Source organism: Scyliorhinus torazame, chromosome 19, assembly GCF_047496885.1.
Source record: "Scyliorhinus torazame isolate Kashiwa2021f chromosome 19, sScyTor2.1, whole genome shotgun sequence".
NCBI lineage: Eukaryota > Metazoa > Chordata > Chondrichthyes > Carcharhiniformes > Scyliorhinidae > Scyliorhinus > Scyliorhinus torazame.
The window spans coordinates 125,119,012-125,142,674 of record NC_092725.1 but is presented as its reverse complement, the minus strand read 5'-3'; the positions used below and the strand labels follow the sequence as shown (position 1 = coordinate 125,142,674).

The window sequence follows — 23,663 nt, the reverse complement described above, 5'->3', positions numbered from 1 at the left end:
AGGGGACACAATTTAAAAATAAAGGGTGCGATTCTTCTAAAAGGGAACAAAGTCCCCAAGCGAGCGCATTTAGCTGCTTGTTTCCTGGCGCTCGCAGTGTATAAAGGGCCTGAATGGGGAATGCGCGGCCGAGGCTGCATATAGCCCGCTCGCCGTAACTCCCCAGTGCAGAGAGGCCCCTAAAACGATCCCCGACCTTCCCCCTCCCAGCCCGAACGCACTATGGGAGGGTCCTTGGTCCCACAACCACCACTGTTACCATCTCTACCTCCCCCCCTCCCCCCATCATATCCAACACCCATGTCAGGCACCCCAGCCCTATTATTCAAGTGCTAAAATATGCAAGCTTGGCACCTTGGTAATGCCAACTTGGCAGTGCCCATGTCAGCTGGCAGTGCCACATGGGCACATTTTCAGTGCCAGGCTGGCACCCAGGTGGCACTGCCAGGGTGCCCAGGTGGCAGCAGCAGTGCCAGGGCACCATCCTGTCCAAAGGGAATGCAGCCAAGGGTCTCCAATCCCCATGGAGACCGCCACGAGTGCTGTTCCGTCTGGTCACCGTTTGTGAGGACCAGTGTTGATCGACACTCACCTGAGGTCTCCAAAGCAAAAGGGATGAATCCCAAAGTCTCAGGCACCCCGCGAAGCTACACATTAGAGTGGGGCTTACTGCCTTGCTCTAATATGCAGATTTGCCAAAAATTGACCCCACCCACAATGGGTGGGATTTAAATTGTATTGTCTTGCGAGGTCTCTTTCACACACACGGCGTTGGATACGGGGTCATTATGTATATCTAAGGCAGAGATAGATTTTTGATTGATAAGGGGTTCCTGGGTTAGGCTGAGTCGGCAGAAAAGTAGGATTAAGGCCACAGTCAGATTAATCATGATCTTATTAAATGGTGGAGCTGGCTCGATTGCCCACTACTTCTGCTACTTCTTCTGATTTTATGCCCTTAAGGTTCTGGCCCATGATGATCCCTAGAATGTTGATGAAGGGGAATTTAGCGATGCTGAATGTCAAGGGACTTATTACTTGAATTTTACTTTCCTTATTACTCAAATAACCTTACTTTCAGAATTTGGAATAAGGCTAAGCCAAGAGCAATGGGTGGATGGGCATTTAGCCCTGCTGCATTTCTAACTGCACGCCAATGGGTCTGCCATTTCTTGACAATATGCTGTTGACATGAAATTGTAATGCATTGCACTCCACAGCTCTAACCCACATGATATACTGAGCATCTTATCATAATTACTATTTAAATATGACCATGCAACATTTATATTTCATTCAAATAGTTTGTTACCTAGCTTTGTAAAACAGTGTAGTGATCCAATATCCTCTAGATGGCAGTCCTGTGCCACAAAAACAGTACTGCGATTTGGAAAAATATTTTTCACCATGTGCTAAATGCAGCACAACATGCATGGAAAACTGTATGTTGCCACAGCAACTCAGACACTTTGGGGGCCGGGTGTCTCAGTTGGCTGGATATCCAGTGAGGATCAGATTAGTGTCAACAGCATGGGGCTTCAATCCCCAACCTAGCAGAGTGGCTCCAGGACCTGCCGTCTTGGTGAAGGTTGTAGTGCTGGGGGTTGGACCTGTCTTTGGGCAGAGAACTGAAGAAGTAAATACAAATTAAACTAAGTCATGCTGTATGCAGCTCCAACAACACTAAAGAAGCTGGGCACCATCCAGGACAAAGCAGCTCGCTTCATTGACACCCCTTCCACAAACATTCAATCCCTCCACCACCGACGCACAAACCATCTACAAGGGGCACTGCAGGAAATCACCAAAGCTCCTTGGGCAGCCTATTCCAAACCCACAATCAGTACCTTCTACAAGAACAAGAGCCCCTGGGAACATCACCTGGAGGTTCACCTTTTTCCTCGGATGGTGATGTCCAGCACGAGGGGACATAGCTTTAAATTGAGGGGAGATAGATATAGGACAGATGTCAGAGGTAGGTTCTTTACTCAGAGTAGTAAGGGCGTGGAATGCCCTGCCTGCAACAGTAGTGGACTCGCCAACACTAAGGGCATTCAAATGGTCATTGGATAGACATATGGACGATAAGGGAATAGTGTAGATGGGCTTTAGAGTGGTTTCACAGATCGGCGCAACATCGAGGGCCGAAGGGCCTGTACTGCGCTGTAATGTTCTATGTTCTATGTTCTAAGTCACTCGCTATCCTGACTTGGAAATATATCGCCGTTCCTTCACTGCCACTGGGTCAAAATCGTGGAATTCCCTCCCTAACAGCACTGTGGCTGTACCTACACCACATGAACTGAAGCGGTTCAAGAGAACAGCTCACCTCCACCTTCTCGAGGCCAATTAGGGATGGGCAATAAATGCTGGCCTAACTAGCGACGCCCACATCCTGTAATTAAACAAACAAAAATAAATAAAATAAAGTTCATGTCATGTTTTAAACTGGATTTTTCTGGATATTAGCTGTATTTAAAGAACATGAAGAAAGAGCCACATTTTGAGCTCCTGCAAGGATATCAATTAATGACGTTAATTGTTTGTGAAAATAATGAAGGTTTCTGGTTTTCTCCAGGTCGACGTTACCTGGTTTTATAAGAATTGCCTGACAGACACGTGTAACTGTAACCGGGGTGGCGACTGTGAATGTTTCTGTACCAGTGTTGCAGCTTACTCTCACACATGCTGTCAGAAAGGAGTACCAATTAATTGGCGATCACCTAGCGTTTGCCGTGAGTATTATCAGATGCACGTTTTGCATATGGTGCATGAGTAAGGTTACACGAGAAAATGTGCTTCAAAACATTGGAGTGTAACAAAAGAAAAAAAATCAGCCATTAGCTATCTAGCATTTCATAAGTAGAAGGCACTACTGAATATAAAACCTATTAAATGGGGATGGATGATTGGTATTACCTTAACCAGCCGTCAACCATTTACTGGGTTATTAGCAGCATTGGAATAATGTTGATCAGTCAGTTCTTAAAAAAACCTGATAATTATCTCAAGAAATACGGTGAAGGTAATTGGAATGACAATAATAATTACAATGTGTAGGGGTACGGGGAACTGGCAGGTTGCTCATTTGAAGAGCCGGTGCAAACAATATGTGTCAAATAACCTCTTCTGCACCATAACAAAGAAAAATAAGGTAGCGCAGTTGTCCAAGTTACTTTTTGAGAGATCTGGGGCGGGATTCTCCCCAACCCGGCGGGGTGGGGGTCCCGGCGGGATGGAGTGGCGTGAAGCACTCCGGCGTTGGGCTGCACCAAAGGTGCTTTAGGGGCCAAGCCCTCACCTTTAGGGGCAAGGCCCGCGCCGGAGTGGTTGCCGTCCTGCCGGCTGGCGTGGAAGGCCTTTGGCGCCACGTCAGCCGGGGCCGAAGGGACTTCGCCGGCCGGCGGAAGTCCGCGCATGCGTGGGAGCGTCGGCGGCTGCTGACGTCATCCCCACACATGCGCAGGGGGGGGGTCACCTACGTGTCGGCCATCACGGAGACCTACACGGCCGACGCATAGTAAAAGAGTGCCCCCACGGCACAGGCCTGCGATCGGTGGGCCCCGATCACGGGCCAGGCCACCATGGGGCCACCCCCCGGGGCCAGATCGCCCCGCACCCCCCCCCAAGGAGTCCGGAGCCCGCCAACACCGCCACTCCCGCCAGTAAGAGAGGTGGTTTAATTCCCGCCGGCGGGACTGGCATGACAGCAGCGGGACTTCGGCCCATCGCGGGCCGGAGAATCGCCGGGGGGGGGGGGGGGCCCGCCGACCGGCACGGCGCAATTCCCGCCCCCGCCGAATCTCTGGTTCCGGAGAATTCGGCCCCCGCCCCCCCCCCCCCCCCACGGCGATTCTCTGACCTGGCGGGGGGTCGGAGAATCCCGCCCCATGTATTTATCTATCTTTCTTTAATTCCTGGGATTGGGGTATGAAGTGAATGTTTCTCTTCACATGGGAGGAATAAACGGTGCAATAACTCAGCAAGCATGGCCTGGAAGAAAAGCTTTCATGGGATTTTATCCAAATACGTGCTCAAAATAGAATCATAGAATCCCTACAGTGCGGAAGGAGTCCATTCGGCCCATCAAGTCTGCACAGACCCTCCAAAAGAGCACCCTACCTAGGCCCACTCAGCGGTCCAATCCCCGCAACCCCACCTAACCTTTGGACACTAAGTGGCAATTTATCATGGCCAATCCACCTAACAGTCCCATCTTTGGATTGTGGGAGGAAACCGGAGCTCCCGGAAGAAGTCTGAACAGACACAGGGAGAAAGTGCAAACTCCAAGGCTGGAATTGAACCCCAAACTCTAACACTGTGAGGCAGCAGTGCTAACCACTGTGCCACCGTGTACGACATTCAAGTGACTTTGTAATAATTCTTCACATAAATCCCACAGTCCAATGATTTCTATTGCGATGCATTTTCATTTGCATTGATTTCATATATTTATTTGTCTACCTTTTTTTTTACAAGTTATCTGTCATGAAATTCAATGCAAAATCAGTGATCATGTGATTAGAAATTGTTCCAGGGCACGGCTGTCACCAAAAATCTGAATCCTTGACTCATGATCTCAAGGAAATGACTTTTGGTCGATGGAGGTAATATTAATCCTTAAACGAATTCATCCATTCGGACATGTTGATCGTTAACTTTAACAGAAAACAAAAGGGTCAGACTGATTTAAAGGGATAAAAACACCGAACTGCAATGTGTATTTTGAATTAGTTTTAACTTACCCTGCATTCTTAATATCTTTCAGCTTTTGACTGTGAATATTACAATCGAGGTATGTATTGCTTTTATGCTTCTATTAAATCCAACGAGGAACTTTATTGCGTCAATTAATTTATCATTTGCCGTTATGTGTGTTTTAACAGTCTTGCATCCGGCACCCACTTGCATTCAATGCCTTAATTTGTTCCTGCGACATTCTTTCTTCAACAGTGTGCAGTTCTGCCTTTGTGATGGTGCAATATTATCAGATGGTGGTGGGGGGGCCAGGAGACAGTGCCTTACTTTTTATGGTATTATGCTCCTTGGCTTGGGGTCGACAAATTTCAGCCTCTTAGGTTCTGAATCCGTTGTTTGCTTGCAGGTCGGAGAGAAGAAGAGCCATATGGACTTGAAATGTTGGGCGCAATTCAACGGACATAAAGTCCGCATAATGGCGCATTTAGCGGGGGTTTTCTTGGCGCCGGCAGCACCGAAAAACATCACGCTATTCAACGGCACTTTGCCATATTTTTTACCTCAGGGAGACTCCGCCGAGGCCACACTTAGATGGACGGCTCGGCAGCAGGAAAGGTTCCTCACAGATCGAGGTGCCATTTTTGGAAGGCTGCAACAATCTCTTCCCCTCCCCTTTCAGTCACTCCCGCGCCCCCTCCCCGTTTTTGACCTCCCTTCACCCTCCCCTCAATTTTGGGGAGGCCCCCAGGAAACCACCCTCACTCCCCCCTCCCCTCCTCCCCCTCTACCTGGAAAGGCCACCTGAGTCTGCCCCACTGGCAGTACCAACCTGTCACCAGGGCACTCTGTCAGTGGCAGGATGACACTGCCAGGTTGCCAGGCCGGCAGTGTCAAGGTGCCATGGTACTAGAGGGAGAGCCAGGGTGCCACCCTGCCTTGTTCCTGAGCACTCTGGGGTCTCCAATGGCCTGGGAGATCTCCTTAGGTGCCCCGGTGGCTGGTCCACATTTGTTTGGGCCAGTACTAAACCGCGACCTGGTGAGATCTCCCAGGCGTGGCTGTCGAATCCTGGACAGCAGGTGAATCTGGCAAACATATATTTTAAAAAGAATTATGCTGATCTGGATCACGCCGAGTGTGGGCCAGATCCAGATCGTGACGTCTCGTGAGATTCCGTTAAACCTCATGAGACATTTTGACCATTGCAAATCTCACAAAAGGCCTCTCGCGAGGTTCAACGGCCTCGACCCAACACCAAGTTGGGGGTGACATGGCCGCTGAATCGCGCACAGTATCTCTGTCTCTCTCTCCACAGATATTGCCAGACCTGCTGAGTTCTTCCAGCATTTTCAGGTTTTATTTTCTGACAGATTGCTATCCATAACAATATGATGATGGAAAATGACAAATTACTCTTCCATATTTCAGATCTTGGAGAAGGACCATTTATGTTAATTAACTACTTGTGCAATGATACTGTGATTGCAAACAACAAGATCACTGGAGACATTGTACCTTTCCAAATAAACAATGCTGGACAGGATATGTTAATGAATTTCATGATTGCACCTGGACTGTACAATACAAAACAATCAAGTAAGCATTAAGTAATTTAATTGCATCTTGACTTAAAAACATATGCATGTTTATATATATATATAGATATACATACAAACATAGCATTTCTATTCATAAAAATATTCTGCTAGATAGAGTGGGACTTTTTATTTTGAGTCATGGCTGAAGGGCGACCAAGATTGGGAACTGAATATCCAAGGGTATGCTATATTTAGAAAGGACAGACAAAAAGGGAAAGGATGTGGGTGGTGTTGTTAGTTAAGGATGAAATTAGTGCAATAGTGCAAGACGATATAGGCTTAGAAAATCTAGATGTAGAGTCAGTCTGGGTGGAACTAAGATGCAACAAATGGTGGAAAACATGGGTGGGAGTTGTCTATAAGTCTCCAAACAGTAGTGGTAAGGTAGGGGACAGCATTAAGCAGGAAATTAGGGATGCATGTAACAATGGTGCTGCTGAAATCATGGGTGACTTTAATCTACATTTAGATTGGGCGAATAAAATTAGCAACAATACTGTGGTTGATGAATTCCAGGAGTGTGTACAAGATGTTTTTTTTAGATTAGTATGCTGAGGAACCAACTAGAGAACAGGCATTCCTTGATCTGGTATTATGCAATGAGAAGGGACTAATTAATAAACCTATTGTGCAGAGTCGTTTTGGGAACAATGACCATACCATGATAGAATTCTCCATTAGGATGGAAAGTAAAGTAGTTCAATCTGAAACTAGGGTCCTAAAAACAAAGAAAACTACAAAGTTATGGGGTGTGAGTTGGCTAAGATAGATTAGGGAACTCCATTAAAAGGCATGATGGTGGATAGCCAATGGCTAATATTTAAAGAACAAATGTATGCATTGTTATGGGTGAGGCGTTTTCAGAACCCCAAAATGTATCATGGAGTTCAAACAATCTCCCCCTTTAATGTATTTGTTGCTTTTCCGAGCACAGAGCTTTTTCCCTAGGTGTGGGATTACAATTATGGACACGTGGGTTTTTAAACACAAAACAATGTTTATTCCATGAACTCAACTTAATCTCTTAAATAAACATTGGATCTCTTAACACCCCTTACTTCAAAGATAACCCCGAAAATATTACAACACTAAATAATCCTTCAGTTATTCCTTTCAACATCCTTGAGACTTAACACCTTTAAACAGCAATACATCAGGTTGAAGGCATGACTATTATGAGTTTAAATCACCCAAATGATCCAGGGAGAGTCTTTCATGGCAGAGATCACAGCAGATCCAGCTCACTGCAAACACAGACACACACCCAAGCTCCTTTTCTCAAACTGAAACTAAAAACTGCAAAATGGCTGAACTAAAACCAAGCTCCACCCACACTCTGACATCACTGCATTTCTTAAAGGTACATTGCTGAAACATCCATTTCTTAAAGGTATCCTCACATGACACCTCCCCCCCCCCCAAAAAAAAAAAGAAACCATCAACTTCAAGATGGTTTCATTTTTTACCTTTGCACCATTCATTAAGAAATGCACACAGTAAAAATACTTTTACGTTTCTTTAAAAAGTCACAACGCACGCAAACCGGCATAATAATATTTTTCTTTGTTCTTCATCCTGTAACCGAAATCCTTCTCGATTGACAGTCTCTTTGAACAAAGTCTCTGCACGATCCATCCATTCCTCTACTCCTCGGCATTTCTCTTTAGAATCAGGTAATTTAGTTCAATCGGACCACAGAGTCCCTTGCAATTCTCCAATACAGGAACATTAGTGATCACAGCTTTCAGGCAGTCAAATGCCTGTTGAAAGTCCGCTGTCCATTGAAATTTTGACGTTTCTTTAGCAAGTCAATCAGTGGGTTAATCACGATACAAATCTTGTGCACAAAGGTTCGATCAAATTCATTCATGCTAAGAAATCGCATTATTTCCCTTTGTCTTGAGGGTATCGTAAACTCCGCAAGTAAAGTGATTCGAGCTTCTCCAAATTCACTTTCGGCTAGGTTCATCACCAAACCCGCCACCTGAAGTCGATCGAAGAACTCCATACGATGTTTTAAATGCTCTTTCCATGTCTGGAAGTTGAAAGTAAAAGCAGATTGTCCCAATTTCTCAATGCAATCCTCCAAACGTGGGATAGGATAAGAGTCCATTCTTGTAACTGCTTTCACCTTTCGATAGTCCACACACAACCGTTGGGTACCGTCTGCTTTAGGTACCATCACTATGGGTGAGCTCCATTGGCTGCAACCCACTTCAATTATGCCATTTGTAAGCATGCTCTCAATCTCTTTGTTAACCTGTGCCAATTTTAAAGGGTTAAGTCTATATGGATGTTGTTTGATCAGAACAGCATTTCCCACATCTACATCATGTATAGCCATTTTAGTACTTCCCAATTCATCCCTACAAACTTGCCCATGTGATATCAATAACTCTTTCAGGTCAGTTTGCTTTTCCTCTGGAAGGTAACTTAACAATTCATCCCAATTTTAAGAACAGCCTCATTTTCCAATTAAATTTGAGGTATGTCAAATTCACAGTCATCTGGATTTGGTTTGTCACTTTGAGTTAGAATCATTAAAACCTCCTTTTTCTCTCCTTCCCTTTCAAAATACCTGTTAAACATAGTCACATGACACACTCGGTGAGTCTTCCTTCTGTCTGGTGTTTTTACCACATAATTCACCTCACTTAATTTCCTTTCAATCTGATACGGTCCACAAAACCTAGCTTTTAAAGGCTCCCCTACCACTGATAACAACACTAAAACTTTATTCCCACTGGCAAAACTACGAACTTTGGATCTCTTGTCCGCTACCCGTTTCAGCACATTTTGTGCAACTTTCAAATGTTGTCTAGTCAATTCACCTCTATTTAATCGTCCCCTAAAATTTGACACGTAATCCAATAGTGTAATTTCCGATTTCTCACCCACCAGTTTTTCCTTAATCAATTTAAGTGATCCTCTTACCTTATGACCAAAAATTAGTTCAAAAGGACTAAATTTGGTAGACTCCTTAGGTGCATCCCTAATTGCAAACAATACGAATGGAATTCCTTTATCCCCAATCCTCTGGATAATCGTGACAATATGCCCTCAACATTGTCTTTAATGTCTGATGCCACCTTTCTAACGCTCCCTGCGATTCTGGATGGTATGCAGTTGATTTAAATTGTTTTATTCCTAAGCTATCCATAACTTCTTTGAATAACTTTGAAGTAAAATTGGATCCTTGATCTGATTGAATTTCTGTGGGTAGTCCATATCTAATAAAGAATTTAAGTAACTCCTCCACAATCCTTTTAGCTGTAATATTATGTACTGGAATGGCCTCTGGAAACCTAGTAGACACATCCATTATAGTCAAAAGATATTGATTCCCTCTTTTTGTTTTAGGAAGCGGTCCTACACAATCAATTATGACCCTCGTAAAAGGTTCCTCAAATGCTGGAAAGGGTATTAAGGGCACTGGTTTTATCACTGCTTGAGGTTTCCCTATCACTTGACATGTGTGACATGATTGACAAAATTTAACTACATCTTTATGTAGTCCAGGCCAATAAAAATGTTTCTGGAGTTTAGCTTGAGTTTTCCTTATTCCCAAATGACTTCCCACTGGTACCTCATGTGCAACTCGCAACACCTCCTTTCTATACTGGCAATACTACTTGATGAACTTCTGCCCACTTTTGATCCGCCTGCATATGTACAGGTCTCCATTTTCTCATCAAGACATCACTTTTACGATAATAACACTCTGGTATACTCTCAGATTCCTCTTCCGTATATGCTTTCTGATATATCCGTTTTATTTCTACATCCTTCTGTTGTAACTCCACCAATTTTCCTGAACGAAAAATATCCGCCTCATCCTCCACCTGTTCTTTTCCAACCATCTGATCAAAAATCTGATAATTGCACTTCAGCTTCACCTTCACTCTTTGATTTCTCCTCTTGTCTTAACCTGTGACTTTGCGACCGGGTTACTACACAATCCGGAAAAATCCCAGGATATTCGTCCTTCAACTCTTCAGTTGTCTGATTTTCCACTGGCTTATCAAGCACAGTAGGCATCACTCCCACCTGCGATCCAGCTATATCATTACCTAAGATAAAGTGTATTCCTGGACAAGATAGTTTATTTATTACTCCTCCTACCACTTCACCACTCTTCACTGGACTTTACAACCTTACCTTATATAATGGAACACTACTCCTCTCACCCTGAATTAGACATATCACCACCTTTTCTGGCAACATTCTTCCCAAACTACATAATTCCTCATCTCTTACCATTGAAGATTGACTAGCCCCTGTATCTCTTAAAATTGTGACTTCTTTACCTGCTCCTCCTGATACACATGAGTAACCTTTACCCACACAAGTAAATTCTTTAAAGACACCTGGCACCTTCTTAACAATTATTTCTTGAACAGGCTGTACAATCGTTTGCACCTCCTTCGCTTCCCTTGGGCTTTCCTTTACCACTCTAACAAATCCCACTGTCTTATCCTATTTTACAACATCAGCCTTCCCAGTGCTTTTCTTCAACCACCAACACTGTGACTTTACATGGCCTAGTTTATTACAGTGAAAACATTTGAAACTTTTAATTTCTTTTCCACCCTCCTGTATTTCTTTTTTAATCTGAGGTACACTCTCTTTATTGTCTCCCATCAGATCACCTTTACCTTTTCCACTTGAGTATTTCTCATGTCCCCAGTTTCTATCCCTCACCGGCTGAAACTGATGTTGGAAACCAATCTTTGATTTATGAACTAATTCATAATCATCTGCCATTTCTGCTGCTAATCTCGCAGTTTTAACCCTCTGTTCTTCCACATGAGTTCTCACTACATTAGGAATTGAATTTTAAACTCCTCCAAAAGTATAATTTCTCTGAGAGCTTCATACGTTTGGTCTATTTTCAAAGCCCTTATCCACCTATCAAAATTACTCTGAGCGTTTCAAACTCCATGTATGTTTGACCAAATTATTTTCTTAAATTTCTAAACCTTTGTCTGTAAGCTTCAGGCACTAGCTCATATGCACTTGAGATGGACTTCTTCACATCCTCATACGTTCCAGATACCTCCTCCGGTAGTGATGCAAACACTTCACTAGCTCTACCAACCAGCTTTGTTTGAATCAGTAATACCCACATGTCCTGCAGCCATTTCATTTGTTTAGCTACCTTCTCAAATGAAATGAAAAAAGCTTCCACTTCCTTCTCGTCAAACCTTGGCAATGCTTGGACATATTTAAATAGATTCCCACCAAGCCTTCGACTATGACACTCTTTCTCACTATCCTCATCACTATCCTCCAACTGTACGTTTCCCTTTACGTCTGCCAATTTTAACTGATTGTCATGTTTCATTGCCATTTTCTCAAGTTCAAACTCCCTCTCTTTATCTTTTTCCCTGATCTGTATCCCCCTTTCTTTTTCTTTTTGTTCTGCTAGGGCTATTCTATCTTTTCTCCTTTCTTCTCTCTCCTTTTCTTTTTCCTCTCTCTCTCTTTCTTTTTCCACTCTCTCTCTTTCGTATTCAAGCCGCTTTAATTCTTTCTCATGTTCCATTTGTTTAATTTGGAACAGAATTTTTGCCATTTCCCATAAGTCAAACTCTATCTCAGGCAACTTTAAATGCTTAACCACCGCCATAATTACCTCATCTTTTCGCATTTTGTCAGGTAATGTTAACTGCAATGTTTTTGCTAGACCCAACAGTCTGTTTTTACTCTCTGAAAGTAAGGTATCACGTGTTATCGTGTCCACCCCAAAAACCTCTGAGCCTCTGAAAGAGCCATTGTCCACAACAACTTAAACTAAAATACCACACCGGAAAAGCAACAATCCTTCACTGTCTTTAAGTTCACAAAAGCAAATCCAATAGATAGACTTTTATCCCGGACAAGCCCCCAATTGTTATGGGCGAGGCATTTTCAGAACCTCAAAATGTATCATGGAGTTCAACCAACCTCCCCCTTTAATGTATTTGTTGCTTTTCCGAGCACACGGCTTTTTCTCCAGGTGTGGGATTACAATTATGGACACGTGAGTTTTTAAAACACAAAACAATGTTTATTCCATGAACTCAATTTAACCTCTTAGATAAACATTGGATCTCTTAACACCCTTTTCTTCAAAGATAATCCTGAAAATATTACAACACTAAATAATCCTTCAGTTATTCCTTTCAACATCCGTGAGACTTAACACCTTTAAACAGAAACACATCAGGTTAAAGGCTTGACTATTATGAGTTTAAATCACCCAAATGATCCAGGGAGAGTCTTTCATGGCAGAGATCACAGCAGATCCAGCTCACTGCAAACACAGACACACACCCAAGCTCCTTTTCTCAAACTGAAACTAAAAACTGCAAAATGGCTGAACTAAAACCAAGCTCCACCCACACTCTGATATCACTGCATTTCTTAAAGGTACATTGCTTAAACATCCATTTCTTAAAGGTACCCTCACATGACAGCATTGCAAGAGTTAAACATTTCTTTCAGGCATAAAAGCACAAGAAAAATGGTCCAACCACGGCTTACAAAAGAAATGAAGACTAATATTAGGAGGAGCCATATAAAGTTGCTAGAAGAAAGTAGCAAGCCTGAGGATTGGGAGCAGTTTAGAATTCAGCAAAGGAGGACAAAGAGATTGATTTATAGCGGAAAATAGAATATGAGAGTAAACTGCAAGTATTGTAAAAACAATTTGCACAAGCTCTTATAAGTATATAAAAAGAAAAAGATTGGTGAAGACAAATGTCCCTTACAGTCCGAAACAGGAGACTTTCTAACAGAGAGAAAGAAATGGCAGAGCTATTAAACAACTACTTTAGTTCTGTCTTCACAGAGGAAGACACAAATAACTTCCCAGAAATGTTCAAGAATCAAGGCTCTGTGAGAAGCAGGAATTGAAGGAAATTAGCATTACTAGAAAAATAGTGTTGGAGAGATTAATGGAACTGAAAGCTGATAAATCTCCAGGGACTGATCATGTATATCCCATGGAACTAAAGGAGGTGGTCATAGAGATAATGATGCGATCTTCCAAAATTCTGCAGATTCTGAAACAGTCCTGGCACATTAGAGAGTGACAAATGTAACTCCACTATTTAAAAAGGGAGGGAGGGAGAAACAGGGAATTATAGACCGGCTAGCCAAACATCATAATAGGGAAAATGGTAGAGTTTATTATGAAAGGGAAATCATGTCCTTTGAGGCAGCGTCGAGAACGACACCACTAATGAACAGAATTTTTCTGGTTTCTTTTGGCCTCGGCGAGGAACACCTTGCCAAGGCTGCACTTACATCATTTCCTGCACTGGCGAGCTCAGCCCGCTAGTGCAGGAAGACTATTCGCGGATCGGGGCACCATTTTTAAATGCCACCCCAATCTTTCGACCCCCTCAGCATCCCACCACGGCCTCTGGACCACCACTACGCCCAGCTTACTGGTCTCCGAGTGCCCCCTCACCCCACCTCTCAAGAGCAAGGCACCCCTGGCACAGGCACCTTGGCACTGTCAGCCTTCTACCATGGCAGTTCCCCTGAAACCTTGGCATTGCCATCTGGCAAATGTGGCACAACCAGGCTGGCTGTGTCAAGGTGCCCTGTGTCAGCAGGATGCAAGGGTACCACTCTGCCCAGAGCCTGACTGCCCAGGGGTCTGTAATGGCCTGGGAGACCCCCCAAAGTGCAGTTATGCCTGGTCCATGTTTGTGGATACCAGTGCTAAACAGTGCCATGGCAAGGTCTCCCAGGCGAGGCCTTTGGTACCCAAGCCCTAGGAGAATCTGACGCAAACATATTTCAATGAGCCTAAATGGTTCATATGCATGTGTTTAGTATATGCAGTATTTTTCAATTGGTCCCATCAAAATGTGATATTTTCAGTTACTTAGTTGTATTAACTTTGTGTACATACACAATAACATACTGAATTGTTAATCATACTTTATGAACAAAATATATCCATTTGTATAATGTTTTTACATGCTACGTTGTAAAATTATGAGAGAAATGGTCAATCAAAGTAAGCCACAAATTGATTTGTATATTTTTCTGACGTTCCAGAATTGCCAGTTGTTTCCCTCGAGTCTGCGGATAGACCAAATTACTTCATACACATCGGTGAAAACGATAACCTTCGTTTAGAGCAATGGAAAGACAATCAACATTTCCAGAAAGACGCTTCGTTCATTCATCACCAAAGCAACTGGATCCCAGGCTACAGTACCTTTGAATTATACAGCAGGAAGGGATTTTTTATCACACTGACACCATCAGCTGTTAAAGTAGCTCAATATGACTATTCTGAATCATTTAAACTTTCAAGCAGCTTTGGAATCGAAGGTGAGTGACTAAAGTTGTATAAAACTCACTGATGCTTAATTAAAATTCTTTTTACTAGTTTAATGGAATAGCCGTGGTTGTGGAAGACACTCTGAAGTTTTTTGGAACGTGTTTTTTGCAGCCAAATGTTTTCAGGGAATGATAGGAATGGAATCTTTCTCTCTGTGAAGTTTGGGTGTTAGGACAATATGTGGGTCCTGACCATGATGATGTCCGAGTCCTGCCTGTCTGTGTGATCGTTTCAGAGAGAGGGGGGGGCAGGCAATTAACAGGCTGCCTTTGGAATCCCCATCCAATTAAGAATGGCAGAGGGCTCCACAGGTGAGGAAACCAGAGTTTCTGAGGCTGTGGATGACTGGGGTCCGAGTGGGAGAGGTGGGCAGTGCTGCTGTAGGTGGGAGGCAGGATGACCAAATTATTGCACTTAATGTACCACAGCGAGAATTCAGCTTGAGGCATCCATTTTTCCATCAGTCCATGGTCACTATTCTGCATTCAAAGAGAACTAGAGCTACATGACCTTTGTCTACCAGTTACAGTGGGGAAATACAAGCTAGACAATGGACCTCAGCAGCCAGCTTATATCTGGAGTCTGGAATGGAGTAAGGGAATATCAAATTCACCAACAGGCCACCCTGAAACTGAGCAATCAAGCTCTGTCAACAGCCAAATGCGTAGTGTGCGGATGCTTAGTATCGCAATGTTAGCTGGTTGATTATTTTGACCAGCACTTCAGAGTATTCTGCAAAATTCCTGTTACATTTTCCTTATGATAATAGATAAGATGTGGAATACATATTAAATTATGGGCGGGATTTGCCTCCCGTGCTCTGCAGTGGTGGAGGGGATTTGCCTCCCGTGCTCTGCAGTGGTGGAGGGGATTTGCCTCCCGTGCTCTGCAGTGGTGGAGGGGATTTGCCTCCCGTGCTCTGCAGTGGTGGAGGGCAGCTCGCCAGTGGCCGCTGGCGGGTCTTCTGGCCCAGCAGTTGTCAACAGGGTTTCCTGATGAACGAACCCCTGACCACCGTGAAACCCACGGCGGGAGTGTACAGTCGGCCAGACCATAAGATCTCACCAGCGTGAATGGCCAGAAATGTCCCCCCTATTGGGGGCGATTCTCCAATATTGGGCCCAAGTGTTCGCGCCGTCATGAACGCCGTCGCATTTCATGACGGTGCAAAATGGGCACGGGGATGACCGATTCTGTCCCCCACAGGGGCCAGCACGGCACTGGAGCAGTTCACGCCGCTCCAGCCTCCCTCCCCGGCGCCAAATGGGCGCCGGGCCAACCCACGCAAGCGCAGTTGGGCCGCGCCAACCTGCGCATGCGTGGGGGACATCTTCTGCACGCCGGCCCCGACTGAACATGGCATTGGTGTTCAGGGACCGGCCGCGCCGGAAAGTATGCCCGAGGGGGTGAGGCCGGCCTGCCGATCGGTGGGCCCCGATCGCGGGCCAGACCCCATCGGAGGCCCCCCCCCACCCCCGGTGAAGGATCGCTTTTCCCCACCTCACAGGCCGCCCCCCCCGGCCCTTCGCGCAGAGTTCCTGCCGGCAGCGACCAGGGGTGAACGCCGCCGCCGGGACTCTGTCGTATCCGCGCGGCCGCTCGGCCCATCCGGGCCTGAGAATCGGCAGCCCCACCGATTCCAGCGGCCCGTGGCCGGCGCCGTGCCAACCATGCCGGCGCAAATGGCGCCAATTCTCCGCACCTCGGAGAATCGTGCGCCAGGGTCAGGGCGTCATGGTGCAGTTGCGGCGATTCTCCGATGCGGGCTCGGAGAATCGCCCCCAAAAAGTCTGCCTTGATTGTAATGCCCAAATAGTGTATTACATTTGTTTTTAAATTTCCTACACTTTAAAAAAATGTGTTCCTTGTAAGTTGACCCAGCCCTGAACACGGTACTGGCTAACATCGGATTCACTCTTTGCAAAAAATGGACTTCATGAGAGAAACAAAAAAAATTACCTGAAGTAGTTGTCATCAGGACTTAACTACTGGTAAAGGTTAAATTCCAGATCATGACATTTCTTTTACTTGACCTTAGATGCCGTAGACATTCCTAACATTCTGAATGATGCAGTGGGTTTTGACGAGCGAGGGAACAGTGTATAGAATTTATTTGTCATTTGCCATTGAAAGAAAACACAAATTAATATGCACGCCATTCAGAGCAGCCACTTTGTTCCATCTCTGTGGAGAAACAGACAGACTGAAGAGGTCCTTACCCATGTTCTCCTTTGGGCAACCTAAACTATTAGCATTTAGTTCCACATGAGGTGTAGTAAAGGTTGTGAAGCAAGTACAGGTCTTAACATACGGTAATAGATGGTGCCATATAAAATACAATGTGCTTCCTTACTGTGGAGCTTTAATTGGGCTATGGGCTGTGTGTATTTTCTATGGTACAATAGCAACTAAATAATCCTGAAGTGCTGGAATGTAAGAGGAGATGCCTCACAAGTCAGAGATATAATGCTGAAACCAAAGCTGCTCAAACAGAGCCAGCCAGGAACTATCAGAACAATGCTCTGTTCAAGGCTGTTTTGCTGCATAGATTTAGCCCTTGAATTTTACTCATGACCCCCTGCATATAAAGAGTCAGTTAATACTCTGAAGGGGGAAAGGTTGTGCTGTTCACGGAAGTTGCCTGTAATCGTATCTTCTAACTGGCACAGCTGTCTACATAGTGGGATAAGGAAAATATTTCAGTGTCTCTGTTTGCGAAAGTGGTTATTTTATAGGAATAAAATCACACAGCGCTTGGTTTGCCGAACAACCTTATTTTGTGAACCTTCCCAGCAGTGGCTTTTGCTTCTGATGCCCACGCCGTCACACTTCCAAAATCGAGGCGTACGTTTCGGTCAAATATAATTGCTCATCATTAGGTCAGATTAGCATTCGGACAGGCAGCTGTCTTTAGCTCTTAATTGTGCAATTCAATTCGTTTTTTCATTCTAGATTATTTTAAACTGCTGTTTAAATGTCTTCATTTCTGAACATAGGAACAGGAGTAGGCCATTCAGCCCCTCGAGCCTGTCCTGCTGTTCAATGAGATCATGGCTGATATGTGGCCTAACTCCATATACCTGCCTTTGGCCCCATAATCCCTTATAATCTTTGCTTAACAAAAATCGATCTATCGTTCGAATGGATCTCACACACATGTAGTTTTAGTTTGTATCCCAATGCACAGCAATATATCGATAGGAGGTGTTAACATTTTACCATTACAGGTTGGATTCAAAGATTAAACATGAATTCCCATGCGTTGCAACAACTGTGTGGCAACAGCAATTCTAATGGCTGTTTCCATGGTGTCACGTTACCTCTACTTTTGCCCGTCTGCTGGTCCTAGTGTTACTGACAATAAAAAATGTTCTTGAGGTCATTTGCAGGCAGATTTAATTCCTGCCCACGAACAGCTGAAGGAACAAATACATTGAGATTATTCAGTCCTTTTTCATTTGTGACACAGTAAGCCCTTGAGAATTGCAGCAACATTCTTCTGCAGTATCAAAATTGCGAATTCAGATTTTCTTGTTTATTTTGATGTTGGAATCAACAGATGTACATCTGAAGGGGCTGAGATACTGGTGTGGGGGGGGGGGGGTGCAGTCCTGCTCACAGAAGCGACAATACCAACCAGGCATAGAGCAAGACTGTACAGGACTCTGGATGGTGGGCGAGGAGGCACAGAGCTGTGTGGGGGAAAACTTCCCAAAGCATTCCCGCTGCCAGGCCGCTTCGGCAGCATCGTGAAGAGCAAAGACTAGCTCATTCACTGAGCGAAGTGGGCAGATTCCCAGATTCTTGGTATTTAATATGGCAGAGAAGCCCCCCCCCCCCCCCCCCCCCCCCACCTGCATGGAAGTGACCTGCCAGTGGCTTCCTAGGAGTGAAGAGGATGATCATATTGAGAGGGCTATGGTTCAAGGCAGGGGTTCCTGGATGCAAAAGCTGTCCCAATGACCCTGCGTACGATCTCTGGGGTCTGCCTGGCTGGCCTGGCGCATAAACAAACATAGCTTCAAAATGGAGGTGCCCTCTTGTTCAGCTTGCGGCGGCCATCCCTCTCTGTGGTGTTACCGTGATTCCAGAGCTTCTGACCCTCAGATTGGGCTGGCCGTATGAAGAGCCTTAACTGGACGGTGGGCCAGGCGTATTCTGGTATTCGGCTCCTGCCGTGAAGATTGCTGGATAAGGGAAGATTCTCGCTGGCCTGGAATCTGAGTTCCAATGTGGGACTTGGTGTGTGCCAGGAAAATCTCAGCCATTATGTTAGAACTGAGACAGCCAGCAGGTGAAGGAAAGAGCCTAATCTTTATATAGTTACAAGCCTTACAGAGAGACATTGTGCATCTCCAATCGAATAATTACAGTGATAAAAACGAAAAGTGTCGTTTTGTGAGGGCCACGAAGAATCCAGCACGAGTTTGTAGAGTCAAACTGAAAGTAACTTTATTGACAACAATATGTACAAAGTACCAGCAGTTCACTCCTGTTTTCCTCTCTACCTGGTACCGCAGTGGCCAGCTCTCGTTATACAGCTGCGTTTCTAATGATTGCCCCCCCCCCCTCATTGCAGGGCGCTCATATTCCTCAAAGAACATGGGGTAACCAACTGTCCCCAGCCAATAGGATCTGGGCAGGTTGGGAAAACTCAGCAGGGCTGGTAACAATACCTGTGCAGAGAGAAACAATTAACCTTTTGAGTCCAATTTGACTTTTTGATAATTCAGCAATTATAGTTTCAGCTTGCTTCTATATATATATGAGCACAGGTAAATCCCGAGTTAATGCGCACGATTTGTATACAATTAAACGTTATCCTTGACTAATGCATCCACTGTATTGCACAGTTGGAATGCTCTTTTATTCCATTCATTTGTAATTAAAGGAGTTCAGACAATGCTTCCTATTCTCACTCTCACACTGTTATTTCCCAGGATCTGCAAAGACCTATCCTCGAATCCCTTCTCTTCCTTGTCTACATCTTTTCTGGGTAATATAATTCACAGGCTTGTGAACTTCCACAAATATGTTGACTGCTTCCCTGTACTTTACACTGTCTTGTGTTATCGGACTGCTTGTCCGAAACCCAAACTTGAACAAGCTGCAAATTAATTCAGCTAAACATCTTTAATTCCCAAACGTTGCTCCATGTACCCCGACACCAATCGAGCAGCAGCCATCGTCTTGGGATAATCCATTCTAAACCTTGGTTTCCTACTCACCCGAGAGTTCAGCTTCTAACCTTGTATCCTCTCCCTCAAAGACTGTTTCCTTCTATCTCTAATATTATCCACCTCTGACCCATTACAGCTCATTTACTGGTATAATGTCTCATCCATGTTTTTGTTAGCTCCAGACTTGATTACTATGGACTGGATTCTCTGGTCCTCCAACCATGTGTTTCTCGGCGGTGCTGCATTTACTGGCGGCATGATTCAATGTTCCTGCCGCTTGCAATTCCCGTTGAAGCCACCCCACGCTGCCTGGAAACCTGTGGGTGGAGGTGCGCTGCCAGTGGCAAACGGGAATCGCAACGGACGGAGGATTCTGGCTTACATTGCTCTGTTCACGTATTCCGTGCTCATACATTTCATTGTAATCGCTGCTGCCTATATTCTAGCCTCCACTAGGTTCCAATCATCACTTATATTCTCGCTGATCGACCTTAACTCCCACCCACCAATGCCTCAAATTTGGAATCCTATTCCTTATGTTTAAATTCCTTCATGGCTGTGGTGAATGTATTCACCATAATATAAGTTGTCTGTCTAGTACTGTGGCCTATGGCCAGGGAATGGTAATATGATCTCCTTCCATGTATTGTACTGGAACCCTGGTGGGCTCCGCCTCTGGCTCCACCCCCTCCCCCCCCGGGACGGTATATAGGCCTGCCGCCTGTGGACGCCGCTCATTGTTACAGCAGTCACAGGCAGGCAATTTCTTGGATAATAAAGCCTATGTTCACTCATTCTCATCGTCTTGTAGTGAATTGATGGTATATCAATGGCCTTACCCCTTCTATCTATAACCTGCTCCAATCTGTCAACACCTCTGTCTTGTCCTTTCTAGTGAGTGAAAAGATTGTGCTGCTCCTATTTCCTTTTAAACATCCGTCTATTTATGGGAGGAGGGTAAAACCACTACCTTCCCACTCGGAATCCTGTTTGTTGCGTTTCAGGTTCAGAGATGGCCTCTTTCTGTATTGCCGATTATCCCACCCCCACTGCTGTTCTTCTGGCTCCTCCAGGCTCCTGGGAAACTTTAAGTTGCTGTTTATAATGAGTGAATTTTAAAGCGGCAGTGATAAAACACGAGAGGAAAGTATATTATCTGCCAGCAATTCGGTTTACTTATTTACGAATGAAACAGTCATTTTGGGGTTTCCCGGATATTTTAAAGTGTTAAATGATGCTACAGGTTAATAATGCAAGATATCGTATCGTTTTCTTTCAGAAAGCAGCAAAGTTATACCGTACAGAACAATGTGTGAATATAGATACGAGGCCTGCGCCAATCCTTGCATCAAAACGTGCAGTGACCCACATGCAATAGCCTGCAAGTTTCTATCACCGTAAGTGTCTGTGAATTTTGTAAACTTGAAACATGCAGGAGTTCATAATCTTTATTTGTATTTGCTTAGTTGAATGTAACACAACCAATTTTTTATTATAGGATGTTTGTTGTTAATATATAATTCTGTAGTCACTTCGAAAAGGTAATCTACATCCCATGTTTCTCTGGTCCAAGAGGACAGGGAGCATCATCAGGATTGAGATTCACGCGTGGCAGCTGAAGACATGGGGGGGGATTCTCCCGCAACTGGCCGGATGGCCTGACGTCGGGCCGACCGGATGGTGCGGAATCCTCCTGCGGGTTAGGCCGGTGGCGGAAGGGTTGGCGGCATGCCTACCGGCGGCGAAGGGCCGGCGTGAGTTGGCGCATGCGCAAGACCACCGGCTTGGTTCCGCACATGCGCAGTGGGGTTCTTCTCCGCGGCGGCCATGGCGGAGCCCTACAGAGGCCAGCGCGGAAGGAAAGCGTGCACCCACGGCACAGGCCTGCCCGCAGATCGGTCTCCCCCCCCCCCCCCCCCCCCCCCGAGGACTCACCTAGCCGGCCTACAAGCCAGGTCCCGTCGTGGTGGACCGTGTCCATTTCACGCCGGCGGGACTGGCCAGGAAACGACGACCGCTCGGCCCATCGGGGCCAGGAGAATTGCCGGGGGGGGGGGGGCCGCTGCCAACAGCCCTGGACCAGCGCGGCGTAAACCCCGCCACTGCCCGAAAACTGGCGCCGGAGAATACGGCAGCTGGTGTCAGAGCAGCGGGGCGTGATTCGCGCCCCACCCCCCGGGGATTCTCCGACCCGACCCATAGAGTCATACAGCACAGGAAAGGCCCCTCGGCCCATCGGCCCTGCGCCGGTCAAAAACAACCACCTAACCATTCCAATCCCATTTTCCAGCACTTGGCCCATAGCCTTGTGTGCCCTGGGATCACAAGTGCACAACCAAATACTTTTTAAATGTTATGAGGGTCTCTGCCTCCACCATCCTTTCAGGCAGTGAGCTCCAAACTCCCACCAGCCTCTGGGTAAAAAAGATTTTTCTCACGTCACCTCTAAACCTCCTGCTCCTTCCCTTAAATCTATGCCCTGTGGTCATTGGCCCCCACCACCAAGGGGAAAGGTTTGTTCCTGGCTGTGGCTGCCAATGTTGGGGCGATTCAAATTGGAGCTACTCAATATGGGGAGAATGGAAGGAGCACCGAGAACCTCTTCCTGGTTTCAAGGCGAGGGCCATGCGGAATTGAGTGAACGTTGGAGAGGGAACAGGGGGGGTTCCAAAAACCGTGACCCAAGTTGGGTCTAGCAAGGTGGGAAAGTCTAGACAAGGAGTCCTGTCTCGATAATACCAGCAGATCGGGGCTAAATTGAAGATTAGGACCTCAAAGTTCGTAATCTCTGGATTATTCCCCAAAACAGGTGCAATTTGGCATAGGAGAAACAGATCAGGGAGGTGACCTCATAATGGGAAGAGGTCTGCGAAAGTTGGGCATCATTTCACGAGACTCTAGGAGTACGCCTCGCCTCGGATATGGCTGAAAAATGGTGAATTATTGTTTCTCCTCACGCAACTGATAGTGAACAAAGGCAGACTTTCATCTGTTCCCATGACGAGGTTTTTCCCTGGAACCGGTTACTATCCTGTTGCCGGAGGCTTATGGGGGACAATCTCCCTCAAGCCTGGCTAAATGTGGAGTGGTGCAGGAATCTCCCCCACTCTTACTGCTTGCACGCCATTGGCATGTGTTGGAATGATTGTGGGGGGCGTTGGGGGTGGGAGGATGGAATGGTAGCTGATATAGCTGTGAGAGAAACATAGGATGGCCAGTCAACAGGTCTCCAACCGGACTGCTGCTCAAGAATGGCAGCTTGGCCACGTCACTGAGGTTATCACTGCTGGTAACATGTCATGGTGGTGGGGAGACACCTTTGTGCTCTTCTCCCCGTACCTTGTCCCTCAATTTTACCAACGCTCCCATCTCCAAAGGGCTGGTAAAATTCAGCCCTCCATTAGAAGATACTCACTACAGTTAATTGAGTTGTGATTTTTAATATAAAGCCATCCTTAAAATATTACCCTAACAGTTTATGCTGACCATTTAACCTTTTACCCTGTGCTAGGTGAAAGTGCAAATTATTCCTTCTCAGGTGCTGGCAAAAGCTCTATAATCAACTCACTCCTCAAACATTCCCGCCGGGATTCAGCGGACTGGTTAAAGTCCACTAGACAATGCATTTAATGGGCATTTCTCCACACAGGTGGCACTGCCAGGGTTACAGGGGCACTGCCAAGGTACCAGGCTGGCAGTTTCAGGGTGCCAGGATGGCACTGCCAGGGGTCAGGCCCAGGGTGGCCTTGCCAGGTCGAGGGGGGTGAGAAGAGTTCCCGGGGGCTCCCCCGGGTTTGGGGGATCAAAAGAGCAGGGGGGGAGCAGTTTATGCCCTTCAGAAGG

General features: G+C 45.7%; 1 protein-coding gene across 1 annotated transcript in view; it reads left to right on the top strand.

The window, feature by feature from the left end:
- otogl (otogelin-like) overlaps positions 1-23,663 on the top strand; it is a 170,884-nt gene that overhangs the window by 78,409 nt on the left and 68,812 nt on the right. The window contains exons 27-31 of the mRNA XM_072483997.1: positions 2,579-2,735; positions 4,769-4,795; positions 6,127-6,294; positions 14,352-14,630; positions 21,100-21,217. Of these exons, the coding sequence (XP_072340098.1) occupies positions 2,579-2,735; positions 4,769-4,795; positions 6,127-6,294; positions 14,352-14,630; positions 21,100-21,217 (749 nt within the window). The remainder of the gene's footprint in view (positions 1-2,578; positions 2,736-4,768; positions 4,796-6,126; positions 6,295-14,351; positions 14,631-21,099; positions 21,218-23,663) is intronic.